At 46.8% G+C, this 25,478-nt stretch overlaps 1 protein-coding gene across 4 annotated transcripts in view; it reads left to right on the top strand.

The window, feature by feature from the left end:
- The first annotated feature begins 661 nt into the window (after positions 1-661).
- The window catches only part of arhgap45b (Rho GTPase activating protein 45b), a 36,988-nt gene continuing 12,171 nt past the window's right edge, over positions 662-25,478 (top strand). The window contains exons 1-10 of one of the 4 annotated variants that reach the window (XM_069185893.1): positions 662-944; positions 6,312-6,687; positions 14,532-14,675; positions 16,249-16,333; positions 19,844-19,916; positions 21,148-21,226; positions 21,846-21,980; positions 22,648-22,709; positions 23,696-23,806; positions 24,733-24,813. In XM_069185893.1, coding sequence (XP_069041994.1) covers positions 855-944; positions 6,312-6,687; positions 14,532-14,675; positions 16,249-16,333; positions 19,844-19,916; positions 21,148-21,226; positions 21,846-21,980; positions 22,648-22,709; positions 23,696-23,806; positions 24,733-24,813 — 1,236 coding nt within the window. In that variant the 5' untranslated portion in view covers positions 662-854. The other 3 variants (XM_069185894.1, XM_069185891.1, XM_069185892.1) reach the window with 3 other exon arrangements.

Here is a 25,478-nt window from a genome sequence, read left to right on the forward strand (position 1 = left end):
CATATGAAGTAACAATGGAGGAGTCGATTTCACACCCTGGACTGTAAGAGCCGACTGGCACTGTAATGCAGATCGCTACTGCAATACAGAGCTACACCGCTAGGGGGCACTGATGCAGCATCGAGTTAAGTTTACATTGACCTGTACTCTCGTCTCCTATTTCCAATCGGTACTTTGATAAATGCAGTTTTGATCAAAAGTCTAGCCTCCGAGGCCCGAGTCGCATGATGTTGTTATTTTGTTTAAAATACATGTATTAGAAATGGAAAGGACTTGGAAGATCAAATTCTTTAAAAGTCGCATAATACCGAAAAATTGACATTGTAATATCAAAACATAACTAGGGCATTCCTAACCGAAGGCTTAGAGTTTAAAGCTCAATCCTTTTAAAAATGAACGCTTTGGTCTATTCAAGGAAGCGTCGCGCACTTAAAGCCCCCTAGTCGTTAAATTTGCGGTACAAAAAAATATACGCCACCCAAACGCCTCCTAGCCAAATTGCCGAACCAAAAAGCGAATGTCTCTCCTGTTCATTTCCCCTCATGTCACGGCACAGAAAAAAAAAACCACAACGTACCGACATTCAGTCCCCCAATCGGCTGGTGTCGGAAAAGTCACATGTGGTGCTTTTTTCTTCTGGTTAGAGAAGGGGGGGGCAGACTTGAGCGGATACGAGCAGCTGCTTGGCTCAGGGCAGAGAGGCGTCGAGCGTCGCCCGACTGATGCTGGAATCGACCGGAGCGCGCAACCCCACGCAGCGCGGCGCCCCACTTGCTACAGAGAAGCCCACAGTCTGGGGTGCTTGGGGAGGGCGATAAGACGGGCAGAGGCGCACATACACACCTAAGGACAGAATGTTCTCCCGAAAGAAACGAGAACTGATCAAAACCCCGTCGATATCAAAGAAGAGCCGGGCAGGAAGCCCCGGACCACAGAACATCTCCGTAAGTTGCAAAGCGTCTTCCGCGATTTCCGAAGTGCAGCCGGACGTCAGTCGGGCACCCAGCGAGACGGCAGGGCCAGGGAGAGATTGCTCAATTATCCGCACGGACACATTTATCCTGGGGCCGGTCTGGAAGGAAGCGCTATACATCTTTTTTTCCCCTCTCCTTCTTCGTGTATTTTTAGAAGCCTCACAATTTTATTTAGGACCGACCGTGCATGAGCCTGAGCTTAGCCAGTCCCAGACCGTGTTCTGGTGCGCTTCTGAAAGCGAGCGATTCCTGCAAGATAGCTAGATGATGAAATTGCCTTTTAACTTAGTTCGGGTACTCTTTTTAAGATTTGCGTCGAACTCTTTTCCGCGACATTGTGTCTGTGCATAGAGGGGGTGAAACGCTACTTTTTTTTTAAATTCTTTTTTTAAATGCCGATTTACTTTTTCTAAATGTCAGTTTTAACCTCTGCTTGTAGTTACCGCTTTCTGGTAGCGTTTAATGGAAGGGTCGGATGAATGTTTAAAGAAGTGGAAATCTGCACGTTTTGCAGGAGCAGATGTGAAAGGGTCTACAGTCTTTTTTTTGTTATTTTTTTACTGGAGATCGTGGGCAAAACAGCTTGAGCCATATCTGGTCCCGGGGTGAAAAACGTCAAAATTGAGCGTGCTGTGCATCTACAAAGCCGGAGCGCTAAGCTAGCTGGCATGCGATATTACGACGCCCGTATCTCGTCCACACGGTAACCGAGCTCCGGTGGAGGCGCCTAGTTCTCTTCTCGGGGTGCTATACATTGGGCGAGGATGCTGAAACGGGGCGCAGGGGCGAAAAACAGCTACAGCCCCTACTCGACCGGCCAGAGAAATAAGAAAACCGTGCAGTCTAAAGCGAAAAGCAAACTGGACATCCTGCCCAACAGACCCAACGTGTGGCTCAAACAGGTAAGAGCTCAGCACCCGCCCAGCACCGCCCAGCTCGGGGCAGTGGGAAGGGAAGACGGCCCATTGTTTCAGCCTGGGGGCGACTCGAGTGACACGCCGTCTTGCGTTCAACACGAAGCTGTCATTAATGATGACTGTTTCTAGTTCGAGGGATGGTAGCGTGAATTGCACGGCGTGGTTCTCCGTAAAATGTTTTTTTTTCTTCAAATACGAGACCGTTAAAGCATAATGATGTGTTCATTATTATATGCACCACATTCTGCGTGTATGAATTGCACTAAAGGAACATGTCGAACTTTATTCTGAACAGTAAGGGCTAGCGGACGTTGCCGATTTTAAAACCACGCGTTTTGCAAAGCGTTTTCAGGATCGTAGAAGCGGTGGACACGGTAGTCGTTTCTCCCTCACGGTTTGGGCGTTTTCTGACGTGTGGCGGTTTCAGATGATCGCCTGAAGCCGGTCGCTGGGGATCTGGCGATGACAGTCTGAGTCAGTCCTGATGCGCTGGGCACCCGTTACTACTGAAAACGCCCTGTGATGTCAAATACGGTGCACAAAAAAAATCCCTTTTTGCTCCAGTCATTTTCAGGGTGGTGGGTGGGTGGTTACATTTTTATTGGAAGATTAAACAACAGCTTTTAGAGTTACGGTTCAATGTTTATATCTTGACGTGTTTTTTTTTTTGTAAGCATCAGTATTAATGACTTCGCTCACAATCAGTCTTCACTTTAGAAGTGCTACCCAGTGTCAATTCCTTAAATTCTTATTTCCCAGCCGCGCTTCCATCTCGAAATTAACTATTAACTAGTACAGTCTAAGAGCGCTTTTAGGTTCCCGGCAATACATTTATAAGATTGAAAACTTTCCGACTTGTTTCAGTGAAGAAAAGAGGATTACAATCTCTTATTGGGGCGAAGACTGAAGTCGTGGGGATGGTGATTTTGTGTACTGTAAGTTGGAGGAAGTGATGTTGTCTCGGAGGTGCAGGTGCCTCCTGCGGTCACCTCGGCAGCGCCGCCTGCTGGCCAGGCCGCTGTACTGCTGGGTGGGGATTTTCCGCATCTTGCCACCCAGACACGCCAAACAGGACGAGCACGCAAGAGCGCTTCCGGAACACATGGCGTCCTGAGTGACTGAGTGTGATGGTTGTTATCTGTGGGCTCCCAGTGCAACGTCCTCTTTCGCCTACAGTTTTGGTTTTATCAGTTTTCCTTTCTCTGAGCTGCGAAGCCAACTTGCCGGTGATACAAGTAGAATGAAGGGGTTGGGGGGATGAAAGCTGACGTGAACAAGTATTTCATTTATAATATTGTAACGCAACGGGGGCTCAGGCGGGCGCCCTTGCCGCATTAGGTCGGCCCCCCACCGTCGGGGGCTCGAACCCGGGACTCCCGCGTCTCTCTGCAGTGACCCAGCCCCGTGAGCTAAAGAGAGATCTCTCTTTAGAGAGCCCGGCCCGGTGAGCTAAAGAGAGATCTCTCTTTAGAGAGCCCGGCCCGGTGACCTAATGCGGCAAGGGTGCCCGCCTGAGCCCCCGTTGCGTTACAATATTTATACATGCCTGTCCGCAGTTGAGGAAATGACTCCGTGCAACTCCTGTGGGGGACAATTCAAGTTTTGTTGCAGCTTTCTAAAGCAGCAAAAAAATACGACTCTTCTGTGTTGATCATAGCAAGAAAAACGTCCGTTAAGTCAGGGCGAAAGGACACAGATACCATTTTTGTTTCTGTGGGTTGTTGCCATATCATTTCAGGTGGATGGATGGGTTATGACAGATAAATGTTTGACAAACACGGTGGAGCTCTGTACAGAAACAGGGGGGGCAGGGCTGGTGTTCACAGCTTTGTGTGCAATTAATGTGAAGTAATCTAGTAATCTCCTGTCCTGGAGGGGTCATCACCTTGCAGGTATTCATTGCACTGGATCTCGTTGATTTAAACAGTGGTGAGACGGGACAGAGGTATCGCCTTTCAGCCACTTCTTACTTGTCAAAGCTGGGAAGAGCCCCGGGAGACTGGCAGGATTGTGAGTGTACAGTACATGGGCTGTGCACCGCTGTCATCCGCTAAGATCAGAAAAAACGGGAGCACAAGACATGGGATTGCTGGTCTCGGCAGCATAGGTTCCCATGCCGCTGTTGTGATCCTCTGTTCTCTGGCCGCTGTGGGTGCAGTGAGCGTGATCAGGAAAAGATTGCACCACCGAGTCTTGTGAAAGTGCGTCACCCGGCAGCTGTTTACAATCGGGCGGCTCTGGCTGTCGTAACGTCGCTTTCGTGATCGGAGGGGCAGCGTTACAGAAGGCATCTTGCGGCTCGTGCGTCAGGTCAGGGTTTTTTTTTTTAGGGGGGTTTGTTTGGAGCAGGAAATGGCAGGCCCGGTGGTGCAATTGTTAGCGTTGCAGCCTCGCAGCGCTGGGGTCTCGGTCTGAATTCAGGATCTGGGGTGCTGTCTGGGTGGAGTTTGCATGTTCCCCCCCGTGTTTGCTGGGTTACCTCCGGGTGCTCCGAGTCCTTCCAACAGCCTATAGACCTGCTGGTTGGTTAATTCGTGTCTGGGGAAAATTGGCCCTGGTGTGAGTGTCAGTGTCTGGCCTGTGATGGACCCGTGTCCTGCCCAGGGTGTACCCTGCCTTGTGCCAGTTGCTTGCTGGGATAGGCTCCAGCTCCTCTGCAGCCTTGTTGTGTATGAAGTATGGGGCGGGGGGGATGAAATAGGAGAGTCTTCAGCACCAGAACCATCTCTTACTGGTTCAAGTCTTGTCCACAGGTGTTGAGGTATTCAGGGGGTTACTGGAGTATGGAGATGTGGCTTAGAGGGGTGCTTTCAGTCCAACTTGGCTTCAGCTAACCCAATTGCATGACAATCCCTGGGAAGTTCTGTTTACAGTCAGCAAGTGACACGGCCTACAATGAAACTGGAAGTCTACTGATTCTAAGGCTGCTCCAGCTCTGTGATTAATGAGCTTCCCGCAGGGCGTGCGGTGAATCAATTGAGCAGGTTCCTCAGAACAAACTCAGGACATTTCGCCTCTGGAATCCACCCAACTCTCCACTTAATGGCTTCTCCCTTTAAAGCCTTGTTTTCACTTCGTCCATCAAAGTCTTCCAGAAAAACTCCCATTGCATCACAAGATCACAACGCGCAGTTGTGCTGGTGCTCAGTGTCCTGTTTGTGGCTGTGCATGACGAGCAGATTGGCTGGAGGGGTTTTTTCCTGCTGGTGAATTTGTTATGCTTGGATCAAAGATGACTCGACTGTGCTTTCTCACTGTGTGTGAACTCCACTCTGCGTGGTTTCAAACACAAAATCAAACCGTACAGGACAGCTCAGTGTTAATACGAGAAGCCTGATAGATAGATACTTAATTGATCCCGTGAGGGAACTTTCAGTGCAGCAGCAGCTTAACACAAACAACACAGCAACAGTGTAATGAATGATACAATAATAATAATACAATACATACAATACAATCAGTACAGTGAGAAGTGCAACAAGAAGAGTTACTCACAGTCCAGAACACACAAAGAACAAACCAGAACAGAACATGCATAAACATAAGCAGATCAAATTAACATTTTCAAATTTTCAAAATGCCTGAGCTGACTGTTTGCCTACGTTTTCAACATTCAGCGACTTTCAAAATGTTTGACAGGGGTTTTATAACCACACGTTTTGTAAAAAATTTCCAGCAACTTAGAAACACTATACACCTGACTGACTGGAACATTGCAGTCAATGCATTGCAGTCTCTGTAAAATGACGGAGTTGTTGTTTGACCCAAACTGTGTGGTATGTCCACATCAATCACCTCCTGCTATCAGTGCAACTTTCCTTCCTGCTTATATATATTGTGTGGCTGGTGCTTTCCATACAGCTCACACTATACTGCGTCTGCACAACCTGAGGAATGGGGGCGTTTGAACGAGGAAAGGGACAGGGGAATTATTTTTAAAAACAGGACATAGTCATTGCAGAATCTTTCCATCATGGGATGCATCACTGTGTTCATAAGGTCTCCATGCGAAGGAGGAAGGAGAGTTTCTTCCAGGAAGTGATACCCCCAGCACAGCCTAGCGATTTAACTTTTGGATCTGACCGTATAGTGGCTGTAGCTGCATTGAGCTCTTCAGTAAGGTTTACGCATCACATCGACAGCCGCCCATGAAACGGGCTGAGGAGACTTCAGATTGGAGGTCCTCATGCCTCATTTGCCCTGATCTGCATTCCATTGCTAATAACCCAGCCTGCACTGCTTTGCAAGGAAAGCAGTGGCCCATGCTGGCGCCATAACGCCTGTTCTTTTTAGCTTTACTGTTCCGTTTCTGCACAAGCCATTTCTAACCCCTCATTGGAATGTCTGCTTCCATCCTCCCATCACCTCCTCCATCTCATTTCATCTCTCTCTTTCTCTCCCTCCTGTTTTTGTAACCCAGCTTTCCGTTCTCCAGGAGCAACCCCGCAAGGACACCGGAGATGCCCCCACAGCCACCGCCTCCCCCTACCTGGACGCCTCCGCCTGTTCTGGGACCCCTTCCCCGCTCTCCAAACTGGCCAGCTGCCCCTCTCCGGTGGCCACCCTCAAGCGGCCAGCTGCCCTGAGCCGCCACGGCAGTGCGGTCGGCTTCCCCCTGCAGGGCACGGGCACCTGGGGGTTCAGCAAGGCCCACAAGGGGCCACTGGCGCACAGCCCGACGGCGGAGCACGGGGAGGGCACCGTCATCGAGGTGGAGGACATCTCCCAGCTGCTGCGGGACGTGGCGCGCTTCGCCGAGGGGGTGGAGAAGCTCAAAGACGTGGTCCTGGGGGAAGGTAGGCAGGGATGTCGGCTGTCACTCTGCGCCAAACTCCTTTGCACTGTCGCCAAGCTCGGACACCTGGCGCGTTGTCCTTGCCCTGGCTTTTGTGCGGTAGATCTCTAGCTGCGCAGTTTTTCTGTTTTTGTTAAGTTGAGGAATGACTGGGGTGAGAGCACAGGCTCACATCAATCTATGCTGTGTGTAGTTCTGTATAGTATACGTTTTTTTTTTAAGCCAAATGTCTCATCTGTTATGTCACACTTTAAAGACCCGTGAACTGGCCACATGTGTGTGTGTGTGTGTTCGAGTTTCTGTGGGCAAACGTTTGTAAGAATCTTTGCACGTATGTGCTCCTGTGATCCCCTCGCTGACACCACGTGCTCTGCGCGCTGGAGTCAGGGGGTAGGGCTGACACGGCAGGTTAGCTCAAGCAACCTTCAGCTTCCTCTTGTGTTTAGAGCTTTGCGGTCAACCGCGCTCTGGCAGGAAATGAGACTCTTGTTTTTGTCAGCGATGAGAATCGTCTCTTACCATGTTTGAGACGAAGTGAAGGTGTGCGTCTTTCTCTCTCCCTCATGGTGCTTTTTGGGAAGAACAAGGTGCTTAGCAAATCAAAATTATTTTTTAGGGATGGATAGTGACTCAGAACAGTAGTGTTTTATGTGTGGTTTGGCCTGAAGAGGGAGAGGATGAAATGTCATGCCACTAAGATGTTTTTTTTCCAGAGCAACGTAAATGCAGATTAAAAATCAGATATCTTGCAAGTCTAACTTAGAAGAACGTCACGTGCTGTAAAGGTTCTGGGACACCAAGCTGCACATGCAGCAGAAACAAAGAGTCCATCTGGGGCTTTCGTGCCTGTTTCCTCATTGAAGTACAGCTGCTTTGAACCCGAAGAGAGATTCTTTACCGCAAATTGAGTCACCACAATGAACGAACCTGGCCTTTGCTTTGTTGAAAGATCTGCTTCGAATAGAATTTCCATTCCAGAAACCTTTATCGAGATGGTCTTAATTAAGCTCAAGGGGAAATGAAGCAGAGTCTTGAGTGGTGGGAATGAGGGTCACAATTCTCAGACCAGAAATAAACTGAGGAGGTGAGGGAACATTGGCTCTTCTGTGTGCGATCTACCACCTTTAAAAGACTTCACTGAATGCCTAACACTACCACACCTGTGCTTGGTCAACCTCATTCACATGCGCGATGCCCAGTTTAAACAACGGGCAGTCCTGTTGATATATGGAGAGTACAGCGCTTTCACTGACCTGAGAGAGAACGGTGACTCCTTTTGTTTCGTTTTCCGAGTTCGGAATGGGGGCTGGGGAGGGGGTGAGGATGCCGGATGGTGGACTCCTCATAAATCTGTTCAGTGCCCCACTGCCAGAACACAGAACAAGCTGGGGAGGGATCAGTTGTCAGGATAACAGAACTTCCTGTCAATGCGGCTATTTTCATCAACGTGGCTTCCTGTTTACAATCTCCAGGCAGGGCTGACTGTTGGTGGTTTGTGAGATAAGCTGTAAGTAACATCTGCCTTGGGGCCTGCTGAGCCTGGGGCCCTAGTTTTTGGCGGTCCAGGAATTGGGCTCCTCTTTTCAGGGAACCTCCCTGTGCTCCTCCTGGTAGAGGCAGAGAAACGACCCTGAATACGCCATTTCTTTTTTTAAGGTGCTTACTTTATAAGAACTAAAGGTCTTGCTTTTAAAGAGGGAGAGGAGCTGTATTTTTTCCATTTTTGAACACTTGCATCGATGGTTTATTTTTTATCAGATTTTAAAGCTTCGGAAATTATCTACATCCTGAATCAATATCGAATCGTTTTTTTTTTAGGAACCAGTCTATTAAGAGGACTTCTTCCTTTCCATGCTGGTTTCACCAACGTGGAAACATTTGTCAGAAATATGTAGATCTTGGAAATATAAATTAATTGAATCAAAAAAACTGAACAGTTTTTGAGAAAAGTGTTAAATATCAATAAAGTATACACACTTCAACAAAGATAGATTTTAGTAAGATTTAAGGTTTGAAAAATAGCTGAGAGGTTATAGGGGTTTTATATAAATTTTAACTTGATAAATTTAAAAGATTCAAGTCTAATCATCAACTAAATTGAGGGTCTTAGTGTCTGATCCTGTAAGGCTGTCTTCTGGGTTTTTTTTAAGCTTGAAATTTAACCTAAGTTTTGTCTACATTAGACATTTAGGATTGTTCAAACGTTCTTTACACTGTCTTGCACAAGACACTCCATTCATTAAAGATGTAGCTACTGATTATTCAGCTGAGAGTCTAGTTATGAGTAGAGCAATTAAGTTCTTACTGAAATGAGAATGTGGAACAAAACCAGAAGACACTGGGACCGTTGATCTAAATGAGTGGTTAGACACATGCTAAATCTACTTTTGTGACACTAAATACACAACAGGTAGGGTTTTAGTCATTGCTCACTTATTCTGTAAATAGATTTAAAAATTCCATCCCTTAAGCTAATCAAAATGTGACCTGAGCACCTTTCCCTACCGTTCTGCAACCACATTTAAATTCATCTGTAGCAAGAAGGTGTGTCTTTTGAGAAACCAGTCAGTGAAGCCGTTGTGGTCAGACAGGTGACTCAATTTCAAGACAAAAAAAACCATCTATTGAATCTGTACCTGATGTACTTTCGTTTCTGGTCTAGTAGGAACTTATAAACAGCAGAAAAGTCCAGAAAAAATACTGCAGATGTGCTCTAAGGTGGGGGTTCCCAATATAACCCCTGGGGACCCCCATGCATGCCGGTTTTCATCGCTGCCGAGCTTTGCTCGGACATGCTGGTGACTGAACCAGCGAGGTGTTTGGATGGAGCCTTTCCGATGTGTTTTTTGTCCCCCCACTCAAAGGTTGGGGGTCTCAAGCCACTTCAAAAACACCGCAGTTAAAAAGCACACCCCTACAGCTGAATGAACTGAACGCAATTAAAAATGTTCAAATGAAGCCGGAGCTTTGGTCAATCAGGGGCTCGGTTATTTCATTGAGCGCTCGGGTGGACGGAAAACCAGCAGGTGTGAGAGTCCCCAGGATTAGGAGCCCCTGTTGTAAAGGTGTTTTGGGGTTCAGTTTCAAGCCTGTTGAGGCTACAGCTGAGCTCTGAGTGGTGAGGCAGAATGACAGGGGGGCATTTCAGCACCTCAGTCTTGCAGGGCTCGGTACGGAGCGCGCTGGGTTTCAAAAGCAGGAGCAACCTTAGAAAAGCAAGAAATCCCTTTAATTGATGGTCTGAAAATGTTGTGGAAATCAGGAAGAGGTGTACGTGGGGGTGGCGGGGGTGTTAACCTAGTTTTGCAGAGAACTCTTCTGAGCGCATCCTGCCCGAGTTCATGCCTGGAGATCTTCCGATAGCTCAGGCCTGACTCAAACATATCCTGTCTGTGAGGCTGGAGCAGGAACCTGATGTGCAAATAAGAGCCACTGCTGTTTTTTTTTTAAATCTTTATTCTTGAAGTAACTTGGAGATGGTTTGCCTGGTCTTATATGATGCCTGTTATTTTTCGTCTGGTCTTGACACACACGTCGGGAACCATTCTGCAGCCCCAGCCTCTGGGCAGTGAGGGGAATTTGTTTTACGCTGAAAGCTGAGCAGAGCAGGGTAGCCACCATATCTGCCCTCTGCCTGATGGCACCGATTCCGGAAACTGACTTTGTGTGTGTGTGTGTTTGTGGGGGTGGGGGTAAGCCTGCTCAGTCTGCTCAGGGAGTGAGTGCCTCTTGTGTCGAGAAAAAAAAATAATATCCTTTTCGTTAATTAAGGAAAATCCTCTTGGAGGTTTTGTGTTTTCTAAGTCCTTGTGAAGTAAAACATGTTTATAACCCAGGTGGCACGGGTTAGCCTTGCTTCCTCACAGTGCTGGGACCTTGGGTTCAATTCCTGGGGTGCTGTCTGTGTGGAGTTTGTATGTTCTTCCCCATTTATGTGGGTTTCCTCCCGGTGCTCCAGTTTTCTCCCACAGTCCAAAGACATGCTGGTGGGTTCATTGACCTCTGTGAAAACTAGCCCTGGTGTGAGTGTGTGTCTGGCCTGTGATGGACTGGTGTCCCTTTCAGAGTGTAGCCTGCCTTGTGCCTGTTGCTTGCTGGAATAGACCCCCATCCCTCAACTGAAAGGAGTAGTTAGAAAATGGATAAGTGTGTGGATGTTATAACCCAAAATAAATGAATTAAAAACTCTGTTGCTTCCTCAACCTGAAACACGAACCTGACTCTGACGTGTTTCACCTGTCACACGTGGGTGACTGAACATAGCACCATATTCCTCTTTTTTGCAGCCTTTTCTCTCGTTTACTCATGTTCAAGTATTTGTATAGAATTTCCGCACATGCTTGCATTTTACGGATGCCGTGTTGTACGTCTTAACTTTCAGTCTGGTTTGTGCTTCTTTTTTGCCTGCCTTGCATTAAGATAAATTCAAATAACGGTATGTATTTTTAAAAAACATCTCTCACCTCAGCTTCTGATACAAGGCTTTGAAATGTGCTGGGAATGATTGAAAATCCACTGTGAAGCAGTACAGAGCCTAGGGCCGGCTGTACAGTTAGTGTGCCGAAGTTGACTAAGTCCATGGACCTCTTTGCAGTGAGCTGTGCTCCCGGGAGGGAGGGGGCGGGGGCAGGGGGGGGGTTCTGAGTGATTGTCTGGACCACTGGTGTGAGAGCTACTGAGCTGCAGGAAGAGGAAGCTAGCAAGTTACAGAGCTGCAGCAGGAGATGAGCTCACGGCATTAACAGGCATTTCAGAAATCCTGTGGCGTTAGCCAGTCCTCAGAGACACGCACAGCCGCCTTTGCTTTGAAAAAACGAAGCTGCCTTTGGTTTTCTGGCGTTGTAGCTCTTGGGTTGTCTCGTGCCTTAGCGTTGAGTGTGCGTGCATGAGGCTTTCCTGTAGGGTTCTATGCCAGGACTTCAGCTGCATGGTTAAGACAGCCCTGACGGCCAACCAGTCAAGTTAGCCAAGCCAAGTGTGGTGGAAACAAATAGTTTTCTGTGCATCTGAACCCGAATGTCCATGCTGCTGCTGCAGTATTGACATTCCTGCTGAGATAAAGGGGGGCAGTATTTTATCTTATGTGCTTGGATCAGCCTAAAGTCTTTACCCCAATGTGCACGACTCTCAGAAGAAAGTTCCCAGTTGTCACAGCTGTGCTCTCTCTTCCCCCAAGTTCTAAAAAAAAGCCCCGAGGAGCTCTGTAGCAGATGTGTCTCAGCCTTGTTCACGATGGCAGAGCTCTCAGAGTTGTTCCGTTCTGAAACAGCGAGATAAGATCCTTGGATCAATGAGCTCCTGCAAACTAAATGAGCTAGATGAGCCGAATTGATTTTTCTGGTTATAAAATGACGATGTTATGTTCTGAGCCCATCCTTAATTATGTATCTGCAGTAATTATCAGCCATTTAGAAGAATCGGCAAGCTGTGTCTGCCCCAGTCCTGCTGTACTCTGGATTCAAAGGCAACAATAACATATGGGATTTTAATTTGAAGTGAAACTATTCTCTAGGTAAACCATAGCCCTGGAGAATCACCAGGGGACTACAGTATGTATTTATAGATGGACGGGCGGATCCTATCACTGTGCCCTTTGTAATTGTGTTTAGCACCTGTCCCCTGGTAGTGTGGTCGGTACACGGTTCACTGTTCAGAATCTGAATTGCTGTGGAGGCTTGAGTGGTTGTAATTTGTAATGACTTGCTTGCACGTTGCACTAGTAATCAGCTGACCATGCCCTGCTTCAAGCCAATGATTATGTTAGCGCTCTCACTGGGACGATCCCACAGCGCCAGAATAACTGAGAGTGCCCTCTGTGCTTGGAATGGGGGTCACCCACATTGCGTTACCATCATGGTGCCTTAGACTGGTGCTGGTGAACTTCAGAAACTGTGCACTTGCTCAGTCAGGTGTCTCACTAATAAACGTCCCATGGAAACCCTGACCTGTGGCAACATGTTCCGCCAGTGTTGTATTCGTGGTCACAGGTGAAAAGAAAAGGGATTTGGGAACTGAAATTGTTTTAATTTAAAACACAGGATTAAAGCTCCAGTGGGGGGGTTGTATAAAAGCCTGCACTTTGATCGCTGTAACATTGGACATCTTTGACGTTTTGGATTTTAATGTCCTGTATTGTCACACAGCTTTAAGTGCCTTGGGGCCACCTTGTTGTGAAAGGCGCCATATAAAAATAAATTGAATTGAACTGATGATTGTCTCCATTTGAAAATAAAGATCACTGAAAGAAGGCCTGTGTATAAAGACATACATGCATACAAGGGATACATGTTGTGGTAAGAATGTGAAAACGGATTTCAGATAAGGCATAAATATTTAATCAGGGATTGCAGGCTTTTACATCAATGCCTCACTCAGCCTGCGGATGCTAAGCAAGGCAATTGTAGCCTGGGTTTAACTGTTGTGCGTTCCCAGGAATAATATTTCTCACATATGAGTAGCATATGAGGGCTTCTTTGGAGTGCTGCTTTAAAAATACCTTTGAAACAGAAGGGATTTAATTTTTAAAATACTGAGCAAATGAATAGCATTTGGCTCTGCCCCAACATTCAGTCGGAGTTTACCACAGAGATTAACCACTCTCTGTAGCTCATTCTCAGGGTCTTTAAACTTCTGTTTTGATCTCGTGAGTTTTGAGACTTCTTTTTGAAGACAGATTACTGGCTGTACAGTGTGCAGACCTGCCATGCCCCAGTTGGCTGACAGATTGCACTGTTATTTATGCCATTCTGCCTTTTGCACAAACAGTAACAGGATGTACATCTACAGCCTATACTGACTGTTCTCTTTCTGCCTCTGCCTGGCCAGTAAGCACTATGGTTAAAAAGTGCTAAGAGAACCACTCTAAGCAAGGCATTGCTGTGTTTCAGTATTTCAAAATGTAATAACATCATAGACATCTGTGCATAGAATGGATGTAACCACACATTTGAATTTATGCTTTCTAAATCTAAACAGTATACAGTGTTCTAACACCAAAATCTGGTTGTGAGTGTCTCATACGAAACACATTTGAACCTGACCACTACAGTAGCTTGCCTGCAAGAGACTCTTATTGTTGGCACACAGATACGCGAGACACACGTTAATGCAGACTATTAAGTGAACCTAACATGTCCTTGGACTGATAATGGCATCGGCTGATATCTTATTGAAGGATATTTGCCAACTACAAGAGCAATTGACTGTGCAAATAATACCAACCAAAAAAGGAATTGGGAACTGGAAATTGGTTTTATTTTGTACTATGTCCTGCAATCTGACATTTATTTGTAGGTACAGGATGAAATCTTTGTGACGTTTGAATAAATTGTCCATTAGCCGATTGGCATCAGTGTTATTTTATTTTGTGTTGTGATGTCTGGTTAAAGAAAGGATTTACCGAATGTCCTTCATGCTCAGCTCTGAACTCTCCTGTTATCTTAGCACCTGGGCTTTGAAAATCCCTCTTTATTACCTCATCAAGCAGATAGACGCTCTGTTTTTATTGAGCTGTATTTGGATTGATTAAAATAATGTCCAGGGCACTGAGCAGTATGTATAAATGTTCAGAGCACCACTCTGAGCAAGGCTTTGATGTACTTGGAGTAAGTTCCATTGGTGAAGCAGTTTCTCATTTCTTTCCCTGAACTGCTGTGCACTGTGGTACCAATACCTGTTCCCAGTCTGAATTTTTGGGGTGTTTGGACAGACGTCCAGCACTGGTGGCTGAGCAATGGCTTCTTTACCACTGATGTGCATCCGTGATCTAGATGGGGGGTTTTCAGGTTTCCCAGGCTGTGTTCCAGTCCCAGCTCCTTTGACCTGGTCGGTCTTCCTGTTTTGCAGATAAGCAGGAGAACAGGAGGCCTCTTGCCCATGAGTGCCTGGGTGAAGTGCTACGGATCTTGCGCCAGGTGATCAGCAAATACCCGCTGCTGAACACGGTGGAGACCCTCACTGCCGCCGGCACCCTCATCTCCAAGGTCAAAGGTAACGCACCTCACACTCCCTGCCGGGCCACCCTTCGCTGCTCCAGTGCAAGAGAGCTCCTGATCCATCACCCCGATTCACAGATATTAAAGCAAGGCACATGGGCTGCACCATGATCTCTCAAACTGGACATCAGCTGCTTGAGCTCTGCGAATTGCCTGTTCATTCAGGCCTGTCCGCTGTAGAACGGGTCTAAACCAGGGCCCATCCATGTACTTCCCTTCCTAACCCCTTTTTCTAACTTCCTGATTAAGTTGATACTGGGTGGAAGTGCGAATCACTTCAGTGGAGTGTATTAGAATAGCTCTGGGTGGAAGCTTCTCTCCATTAGGGGGCAATCGGAACAAGACTGAAGCTCTGCTGTGATCTTATCCATGGCTTATCAATGGGATGGGTCTGTCTCACAGATCATTGCACTAAAGAGTCTGGCTTATACTGTGCCTGTTGTCAGAAGCCCATTAATGGCACAACATGCACTTACATATGTTAACAGGTTCATAGAGCAGTGGCACTCATTACCCTGAATGCCTACTGCCTGCAATGTATGAGTAGATATATATGGAACTAAACTGAAAGCCTTCTAAAACTCTATGCTGTATCTGTATGATCTCATTATATCATTTACTGCTGTTGCTTAAAACAACCAACACTCTTGGCTTGTATTAACTTATCTTCCTAAAGTTCCCCATTAGTTCCATTGATGAAGCAGCTTCTCACTCCTCTCCCTGTGCTCTGCGGCTGTGGTAATATCGCCCAAACCGTTTTCTAGTTTATTCCAGTGCACTTTTCTTTCCCTTTCCCTCTGCCATTCTGAAATCCTTATTTGTCTGTGCTTTCAGTTTATCTCACTTAAAGTTCCTCTAGCTGGATGTTTGTCTCTTTAAGGCAATTTAACAAAGTGCATGCAATATTTGTAAATCGTTTTGTGAATAACAGATGTCACAGTGTGGAAAGGACCCTCCTGCAGTAACACCATTAACCACGTCACACAGGAGGATGTGGAATACTCTGTATAAATCACTTACACCTCCAGCACAGATGTTATTGTTATGCCACTGCAGCATGTTCACATCAGCCCTGGTGTGATTCTCCAGTTCATTGGTTTTCCTGTTGCAACTCGTCCCAGATGGCCAAATAAAGTTACAGCAGCAGAAGCAGAATTAGAAGAAAGTTCTGACTCACTACAAAACATGGCGATCCAAATTGAGACGGCTCCGGGGAGTTCTGTCGAAACATTACGGTTATATCCCAGTGTTGTCATAGGCCAAACATAACATCAACGCAACACTGCTGCAACACTCCCCTGGCGGTTTGTGATTTCGCAATATTCTGACATCTTGAAAATGTGCGCTAAACATCCACCCACCGGGTCATCTAAAAACACCATGCAAAGGTGAGGGACTTTGAGTCTGAATGTCTCACAGAAGCAGAACTGCTCCCTTCCAGTAACGTTGTAAGAACTTTTTCTAAAACACTGTGTCTGACGTAGGCAAACCACAACCTATTAGGAAATGTCGGTACACTGTTCTGTTGCCTGGAACAGAGAACTTGATAACTGTCCTCTCTCTGGCAGGCTTCCATTATGAGACCACTGTGGAGGCGGACAAGAAGGACTTTGAGAAGGCGATTGAGACGATAGCCGTGGCCTTCAGCAGCAAGTGAGTGGCCCTCCCCTGTTATTCCACTGCACTCCCATTCAAGCTTGTTCCATCCTTCCACCATTGGCACATGGTTTTATTCAGTACAGGGTCACCAGGGACATCAGAGCCTAACCTGGCAAGCAATTGGATGCCAGTGCATTGCGCAGGGCATGCGCACACACACACACACACACACACACCAGGGCCATTTTTCCAAGAAGCCAATTAGCCTCCCAGCATGTCTTTGGACTATGGGAGGAAACCCATGTGAATACGGGGAAAACATGCAAACTCCACACAGACAGCACCCCAGGTTGAACCCAAGGATGCAAGACAGCAATGCGAAACACTGTCTCGCCCATACCTTCTGTTCCATTTATCCTTATTTAATTAAGCTACAGCCATTCAGTCAATTTATTTACAGATCAATTAAACAATTAAGTGTCACACTGGATCAAAGACCTACAATAGAACTAAACTGAAGTGCCAAGGTTGTATATTGTACGGGAGTGATATTAGACTCTAAGATCCAGTTTGGGTGGAACAGGCCTAGATTAGTTTAATTTGCTACAGCACATAATGTCTTGGAGGATTAGGGATGACGTTCACAACAAGTTTGTTTGAGCCTATTGCCGAAACACCAAAAGTTTGCAAACTTGTGTGGTGTAAGTTAAAGGCGAAATATCAATGTTCCAAGCAAAATATCACAAAATATTGTGTCATTTATCCTTTCCTGATTAGCAACAATGCACTGCAGCACGCACCAGCATGCTTAACCACAAAACCTGCTCTACAGCCATGCTTTTGTGCTTAAAAGCACACATTTCCTTATTGATCCCTGTATCTTATTAAGGCCTTTCTTGAAAGGTCTTGGGACACTGGCTTCAACAACATGGCTGGGTAGCTTGTTCCACACTACGAACACCCTTTGAATCGTTGCCTGTGATTTAGCCAGTTCCTTTCCGACAGATCACAAGTGAAGGCAAAAAGAATTCTGCGTGCCTACAAAAATGCAGAGCTGAACCAGCAAAAAAGAACTCGGTCCTCTTTGAAGCGAGCTGAGTTTCTTTTGCAGTAAAAGTTATGCATGACCACATAAGATACCGAGTTCATTTCTGTTTTCTTTATAGCGCTTCTTTCCAAGTGAACCAAGTTTGGCTAAGAGGAGAACTGTATGTCACAAGGCCTCTAATGAAGCATTAAAACGAATTGCCATCCCAATAGGGTTTCTGAGCAGCGAGTTAATTTCATTTTGCTGTGGCAGTAGACTGCTTGTGCAGACAGGAAGTGCCAAGAGAACAAACCTTTGAAAAGCTATTTGCATGTGGCTGTTGCTGAAACAGGAAGGTAGTGGATGGGTGAGAGGGTTATACGTTGTGTTGCTCGAGCAAGAAAGAGATAGTCAGGACAGAAACCTGAGTGCTGACAGTTACTGTACAGGAACCTCTGAGTCCAATGCTTTTTCGTTTAGTGCTGCGGGCCCTGTTGAGCAAGCCACCATATTTTTCCCAAAAAAAACAAACCCGAGTTGATTTATGAAAACTGGGAACGCAGAGTTTCAGTTCAATTCAGTTTAATTCAGCTCAAAACTTTGTCATATCAACAAAGCTGATTAGAATTTGCTCCAGCGAAGCCCAAATAAAAGCAACAGAAACAACGTTACACTTACACAAACACGGTGCAGATTATTCAGTCAGTCCATCTTCGGCTCGAAGTTTCATGTTGGCTTAATGTATGCAGCAGTGCCCTGATTTCTGTCTCTGCTTAAACTTCAGTCTGGCAAAAAAACCAAAACGCAGCATGCTCTCGGGATGAGGTATATGGGGAAGTGAGATCACAGGGTGATAACTGTTATTGTCAGAGGTAGGGAAGGTAGTTCTCCTGGCCAGGGGGATAAAAGACCAGAGTAGCTTCCTTGTCTGGCTGGTGAGGCAAGTAAGGGCATACTGTTCCAGTTCGGGCACCCACAGTGTGGTCGGTGTCCTGAGGCCGATGGGGAGAGACAGGGGGGCAATGTGGACCTTACAGGTGCCAGAGCCTGCAGTGTGCAGAAGCAGGAGGTAGGGACGGCTCTGGACCAGGGCTAGGGGGCGCAGTCCCAGCTCTTAGGCCCTGCTGGAGGCTCAAGGTAAACACTTGGGTTACCATTGTATGCAATTATTCTGAGCTTTTTCTGAGCATTAGCACGGTAGTCAGCAAACGATTGATTTGTCAATTTTACATGTTACAACATATAACATTTTAACTTTAAGAATGTTACAGGAACTAAAAGGAGAATCCTCTAAACTACACTTATTTTGTAATTGAAAGCCTCATTTATGTCTGTTGTCACAAATAATAATCATAATGTTCTTAATGAGTCCATTTATTTGAGCCTTTAGTGTGTAAAATAAATATAGGACGCAGATCACCTGCAGAAAGTTTATCTGTGGAGATTTAAGACCTGGATTGAGGGAGGTACTGTGTAAGTGAGAAATGACAGTCACCTCAGTCGGTTCTTCCTGGTCTGTTGCTCAGATCATCGTGCTCTGTGCCTGTCTGACAATGTAGCACTGATGTGCTTGGAAAGTGGAGTTTGTGGGATTTCTGGATGAAGGAGATGGGAAATACTTGCTCTCCAGGACTTGAGGATTGGCATGTAATAGATGTGTTTGGGAATTTATGTAAAATTCTTAAGTGGTGGAGTTCTTTCTTGGTGTATTTTTTAACTATAGATTGTAGAATTGCATATCACGACTCGGTTCTGAAAATTGAGAGATTCGTAGTTCAGCAGATTTGATAGGTTTTGTTTTTAGACCATCAGTCTCTTGGCCTGAATGATTTAATGGTGATCTGTTAAAGGGGTGAGCTGGTAAATTCTTCTACATGTTATATGGCACGACACTGAATATCTTTCAGCCCTCAAGCTTCATCGAAAACTTAAGTTTTAATCTCTTAAACAAGTCAGTTGATCCAATCAGTCCACCTAAAGGGTACAGTAAGGTTGTATAGGGTGACCCATAAGACTGTCTCCACTGGGCCTCCCCAAGAACAGGGTTGGTGACCCCCTGACCTAAATCATTTTAACACAACTGTGCTATGTGAGGACCTGGGATATAGATCTAGGCCTTCAAGAAGAGCTGAGCTCATCTCTTTCTCCGCCGGACTTACAAAGCAGACACGTGTTGTGTTCCTTTAGATCAGTTGAAATCCTTGCTTCTGGTGCTGGTGAGTTTTAGCTTTGCCCGGGTTTTATGACTCAGAATGTGATTCTAATGTATGTGTTTATGTGTGTATGTTTCTCTCCCTTGGGTGATTTCCAGAAATCAGTTTTTCCTTTTCTGATGTCATTGAGAAACAAAGTAAATATCTAGCCCAGCCTTACAGTTCCCCAAGCCCTGATCGGTATTGAGCACTAAAGCTCCGTTTGAATGTTTTAAAAACTGTTACCAGTGATTTCCCTTCCTCTCTCCCTTTGTTAGAGCAAAGCTGTGGATCATATTCAGTTCCTGTGTGTCTCAGTCTTATCTCGTTTTCTCTCTCTCTCAGTGTGTCGGAGTTGCTGATGGGGGAAGTGGACAGTAGTACCCTCTTGTCTTTACCCCCTACGGATAAGAGCAGAGTAAGTCTGTTCTTGCTGTCTTGGTGTCACATCCTTGCCAAAAACGTATTCTCCCTTTCTCCTTTTCCCATTCAGTTTGAGCACACGCACGTAGTTAACTTAGGAAACCACTCCACCTACATTTCAAGTGCTTTTCCTGTTGCAGTGCAGGTTGCACGGTAAATACCCACATTAGAAAAGCCCTCTTCGCTTTCCGACAGGATCCCCTTAGTTCACTGCAAACATATCTTGCAACGCTAGCATGTTAAACCACCTGGACTGTCTGCTGCCCTTCTGCCTTCCTTGTTGCACAACATGTCCTTTCTGCGTGAGTCTCGGTCATGTGCTGTCATGGCGTATCGCTCCTGCATGAAATCTCATCAAAGGGGAATGAGAGGAGAGGAAGCGTGGGGTGGGGGGGGGGTATATTGGTGGCGCACAGTGCGATTCGGATTTTTGTCCGACATTGATATATGCCCCCCCACGGTGCACATCCTGCAAACACAAACTATTTTCTTCTTTAGTAGCTTTCTTGCTGGCTTTTTTGTTTGTCTTTCTGGCTGAATGAGCTTGCACTGTCGAACACAGCAGTCGTGGCAAAGGAGCGGCACCTTTGCGATCAGACCTCATTGTGCGCCACTCTCCCCAGACCGGATGCTGCCAGGTCTGTGTGTGGGCAGCTTCCTGGCACAGACTCTGCATCGCTTTATCTCTGCTTCTGCTTTTCCTCTGCGCGAGCTGCGGTCGAGCAGCCATGTAAACACAAGCCCCGTAGTAGCTGTGGAGTTTTTTTTTGGTTCTTAAAAACCCAGAAGATCAAATTGTTTAAGTCAATAGATTGGAAGTATGTCTCTCCATTATGATTCTCAGCAACTTCCATGTTGGTAAGAGGACATGTTTTATCGGGCCGGCTATTTTTATATGTATATATTAGGTTTTTCCTGTGTGTGTGGAGTTTCAGTTTTGTCATTACTCTTTTGAAAAATGATCCCGCCCCATGGTAAAGAACAGCATACTCAGTTCCTGCCTAACAAGGTACAACGCTCCAGACGGATCTTTCTTTTTACTGACTCCATCAGCAAGACTGTAGCTTTAGAAGACCCAGGGAGCGTGGTTCAAAAGTTAAAAAGTTTCATCATTTCCTCTATCCCCCCTCCCTGATCTCCCAGCACCTGCTCTGTTAGTGCTGTGGTTACCCTGTGGTTGCCGTGCAGTTCCTGCTGTCTCTCACACTGTGCCCTCCTTCTCCCAGTCCATGGAGAACCTGTATGGAGGGCTGCCGGGACACGGGCTGGACGTGACACTAATGAGGAGCGAGCTGCAGGATCTGGGTAGGGAGCCAGGAGCCCGCAGAGCTGGAGGCCGGAATGACCAGGATAGGTGCAGGGGTCACAGGGATACATTCTAGTGTCCGGAAGAAATTAATCTGATGAGCAGAGGTCAAGAATCTAGAACCCATGCCAGGAGTTCCCAATTCTGGCCTTGGTGGAGCAGCATCCAACAGGTTTTGATTCATCAACTTTGAGTCAGAAGCAGCTCTACGCCTGGCAGAAGGGTTAAATAGGTCAAATTAATGTTCAGCTTCATGTTTCTCACTTGAGATGTTAACAAAAAAAAAAAGAGAAAAGCTGCTGGATTCTGGACACCAGGTTCCAGAGCTGTTTGGAAGTTTGGATCTGCTTCAAATGGTTATGAACGTTCAGGAAAACCACTGGACTTGCAGATTAGGCAATTTAATACATTACATTTGGACCCTAGATGTTAGTGTAGGTTCAGCCGCTATGAGGTTTAGTGTTTACCCAGAATGAAAGAAAGGGCATTGGTTGTGTGTTCCTCAGTGCTTGTGGGACATTCTGAGCAATGGAGGAATGTACAGAGAAGGGAGGGATTGTATAGGGAATGTTCTTTGAATGTCTAAAATATCTGTGCGCGTGTCCGTGTGTGGAACAGTGTTCAACGTGGAGGAGGTGGACATCATTCTGCAGCGCAGTGAGGGGGGCGTGGACTCTGCCCTGGCGTACTCCAAGAACATCTCCAGATACATGAAGGACGTGATGAGCTACGTGGACAAGCGACTGTCGCTGGGTCAGTTGAGCCACATGGGGGCGCTCCCGACACCAGCTTCGTCAGGGGTCCCTCAGACCCTATCCCCCCCCCAGCCCCCCACAGGCCCACGATGGCCTTGAAGGGGTCTCCCCTTACTAATCTTTAATATCTCATCAAATATGCATAGTACAGGCCTGGTGAGGGTGTTGAACTGAAGGGCACCCCTTGTACTTCAAGGTTGAAATATAATTTGTACATTTTACTCAGTATTCACATTAAACCAGAAAATGTCCAAGGTCAAACACAGAAAAAAACATGAAAGACATATTCTCTGGTTGTAGCACATGTGGGAACCCAGAATTTTTTCCCCCAGTGTTTTCCCACTGTGTCTACTGCTTTGGATAAAAAACTGTAATTGCTAGGATCCAGAGACTACATTCCAGAGCTCTCTGGGCCTCTCCAAACCTCTCCAAAATGTGAAAATGTGAAAATCTTTATGGCTGGTCATACACTTGTATTATGGACACATTGTATTTGGCGTGTTACCTTCTGGTATCTCAGATATTATATGCTTTCCTTCTAGCCTTTATATGAAGGAATTATAAATGCCTAATGCTAAATAAAAAAATAGAGCAAGTGGTTTGGAAAACTGTGTCAGGTGGCAAGACAGGAGTTCTGACTCTCGTGTGTGTATCTCTTCTTGCAGAGATTGAGTTTGCCAAGGGCCTGCAGAGACTGTACCATTCCTGCAAGCAGAGCATTGCGCAGGTAACCCAAACCAGCATGTACTGTACTGCAGCCAGGAAGTGTTTGAGTGGGGTGTTTCCTGGGAAGGACGGGACAGTGTAGTAGATTTTCTGGTTTCGAGGAACTGGAGTGCAGCATAACAAAAACGAGTATTTTGTTGTTGTTGTTGTTGCTTTTACCTAATCCAAGTCCCACAGGGCTTGTCAGATTGGTAATAAAACCGTTTAATTTTCATTGTGGTTTTGTCCATATCAGTGTGCATTTTCACATGCATTGTGTGTTGGTACCGTTGAAGTACCGCAGGGCTTTCAGAAGTTTTTGCAGTTCAACAGGGTGAATAAAAGCCAGCCGGTGGATCTTTCAAAGGGGTGACAGTGGACGGTCCATCCTCTTCTGTCCGCCTTCAGGCACCAGATCAACTCGGTCAAAGGCGGGATTTTAGATTTTGTTTGAAACACTCTCTGTGGCTGTGTCCTTGATCCAGGCGATCCTGTTTAACTAAGCTGCCAGCAAAAATTACAACCAGAAAGCCCTGTGACACCTTGAGAGTAGGATATCATTCCCCTGTAAAATCATATTGATAACTAATACCGTTGATGCCAGGGCCTGGGAGGGTGTGAATGACCACTGAAAGAAGGTTGTGGGTGTTGCAGTTAGGTGGGCATCGTAAGATCAGTTACAAACCGTCCAAAAGAGAAGTTTCAGCCCAGTGGGCCCATTTGATAGTTAGAATCTAACTGGCGTGAAGATCTCCAGCCGTTTCCGAATGAGAAACCCGGGGTGCTGACTTGAAAGACAGGCTGGGTATTCTGTTCTGTTCTCCTTCCACCCATTGGGTACAGAAGTGTCTCCTGTTCTCTCCTTAACACACGCTCCTGTGCGATCGCTGATCCTCCCCTGAGCCCTGCGTTGGTCAGGTTTAGCCGTGATCGGGTGATAAACACGAGCCACCAGACCCTGAGATCTGTGGCTCCTCACTGGCGCCCCCTCTCTCCCGTCCTGCGCAGGTGCACATGCCCTTCTTCTCCATCTACTCCCTGGCCCTGGAGCAGGACCTGGAGCAGAGTCACGGGGTCCAGCAGTCCATCTTCACCCTGCACAGCCACACCTTCATGCAGGTACAGCACCGGGGGGGGGGGGGGGTGAGAGGTCTTTCTGAACTAACCTGTCCCACTCCAGCAGCAGCTCAGAGCTCGGCAGTAAATCACTGAGCTGCACAGAGCCTGTGCCGTTTTCACACGCCGCAGACACCGGAAGTGCAGTGCGGCCCGGGTTTCTCAGTTTCCTGCCCCAGAGACACATGTGGTTTCTGAATATTTGCATACAGACCTGAGGACCAGGTGCAGTCGTAGTGCCCAGTTCAGGTAGGAGTTGGAGGCCTCTTTTGCATGAGTCCCTCCAAGAACAGTCCCAGAATATGAGCGAGCTAAGATGTGTTTTGATTTTTCCTTGACCGGTCCTTAGATTCACTAACAGCGCACTGGACTGTAGAGTGTAATAATCCCTTACACTTTTATAGCGCTTTTCTGGACACTCCACTCAAAGCACTTTACAAGTAATGGGGACTCCCCTCCACCAACACCAGTGTACCGCCCCATCTGAATGATGTGATGGCAACCAAGGGGAAATTTGGTCAGGATGCTGAGGTAACACCCCTACTCTTTTTGGGGAAAACGCCCTGGGATTTTTAATGACCACGGAGAATCAGGACCTCGGTTTTATGTCTCAACTGAAGGACGGCGCCTTTTTTACAGCATAGTGTCTCCGTCACTATACTGGGGCATTAGGACCCACACAGACCGCAGGGTGAGCTCCCCCTGCTGGTCCCTCTTACACCTCTTCCAAGGCCATGATTTTAAGGAGTCAAAATTCTATTCGCTGCCTCAAATATAAACCTTTAATGGGGACAGTGTTCGTTGTGGACACTTTGACATCGGCGAATGGGCGCGTCAAGAAGGGCCATCCAGCCACTTCAGAGACCCCTGCAGCTGCTGGAACAAGCCATTAGTAATGCCTCCCTGTTGTTCTTTGCTCTTGCCTGCAGCCTTTGACGCAGCGGAGGCAGGACCATGAGAAGAAACGTAAGGAGATAAAGGAACAGTGGCATCGGGCACAGAGGAAGCTGGTGAGTGGCTGACAGTGCCCCATGTGACCCCGCTGCCCTGTTGAAGGGTGCAGTGACAAGACTCCGCCACTAGTGGCCGCTGAAGAGTCGCCAAGTTACCTTTGACAGGAGTTCGGTGTCGCACATTCATGGTTGCAAAGCTACAAGTTAATGGTTTTTTCCGTGCTGAAAAGAGAAGAAAGGCTCGAAGAAGGCTCCATGTCCGAAACACTGTGTTCCCTTTCTTCTCTTTTCAGCATGGAATAAATCTTTAACTGGTTCCTTTGCAGCCGACGCATGCTGACGCAGCTCCCTGCTTGACCTACCTGAGCTAGTATATTTATGGTTCCTACTGTGTTTGACGGAATGGTTTTGTAATTGATTAGTATGTCTGACAGTGGTCGTGGGATTTGTAGTGGTACTGGCGTCCGTCTTTCACTCTTAGTGAGCAGAAAAGGTGGGTGAAGGTTTCTTTAGCCTGGGAAATGAGGGAAAACAACTGCCCGGGTAGGGAGAAGGGGGGCTGCCGTATTTAAAGATGGGGAAGGTCGGCAGATTTGTTTCCAAAGTGCCTCACGAATAGATTGATTGACGTGCGGGGAAGCCAGGCTAATGCGCGCGTGTGTGCCTGTGTGCCTGTGTGCCTGTGTGCCTGTGTGCCTGTGTGCCTGTGTGCCTGTGTGCCT

The sequence above is a fragment of the Lepisosteus oculatus genome, chromosome 29 (genome assembly GCF_040954835.1).
Source record: "Lepisosteus oculatus isolate fLepOcu1 chromosome 29, fLepOcu1.hap2, whole genome shotgun sequence".
Lineage (NCBI taxonomy): Eukaryota > Metazoa > Chordata > Actinopteri > Semionotiformes > Lepisosteidae > Lepisosteus > Lepisosteus oculatus.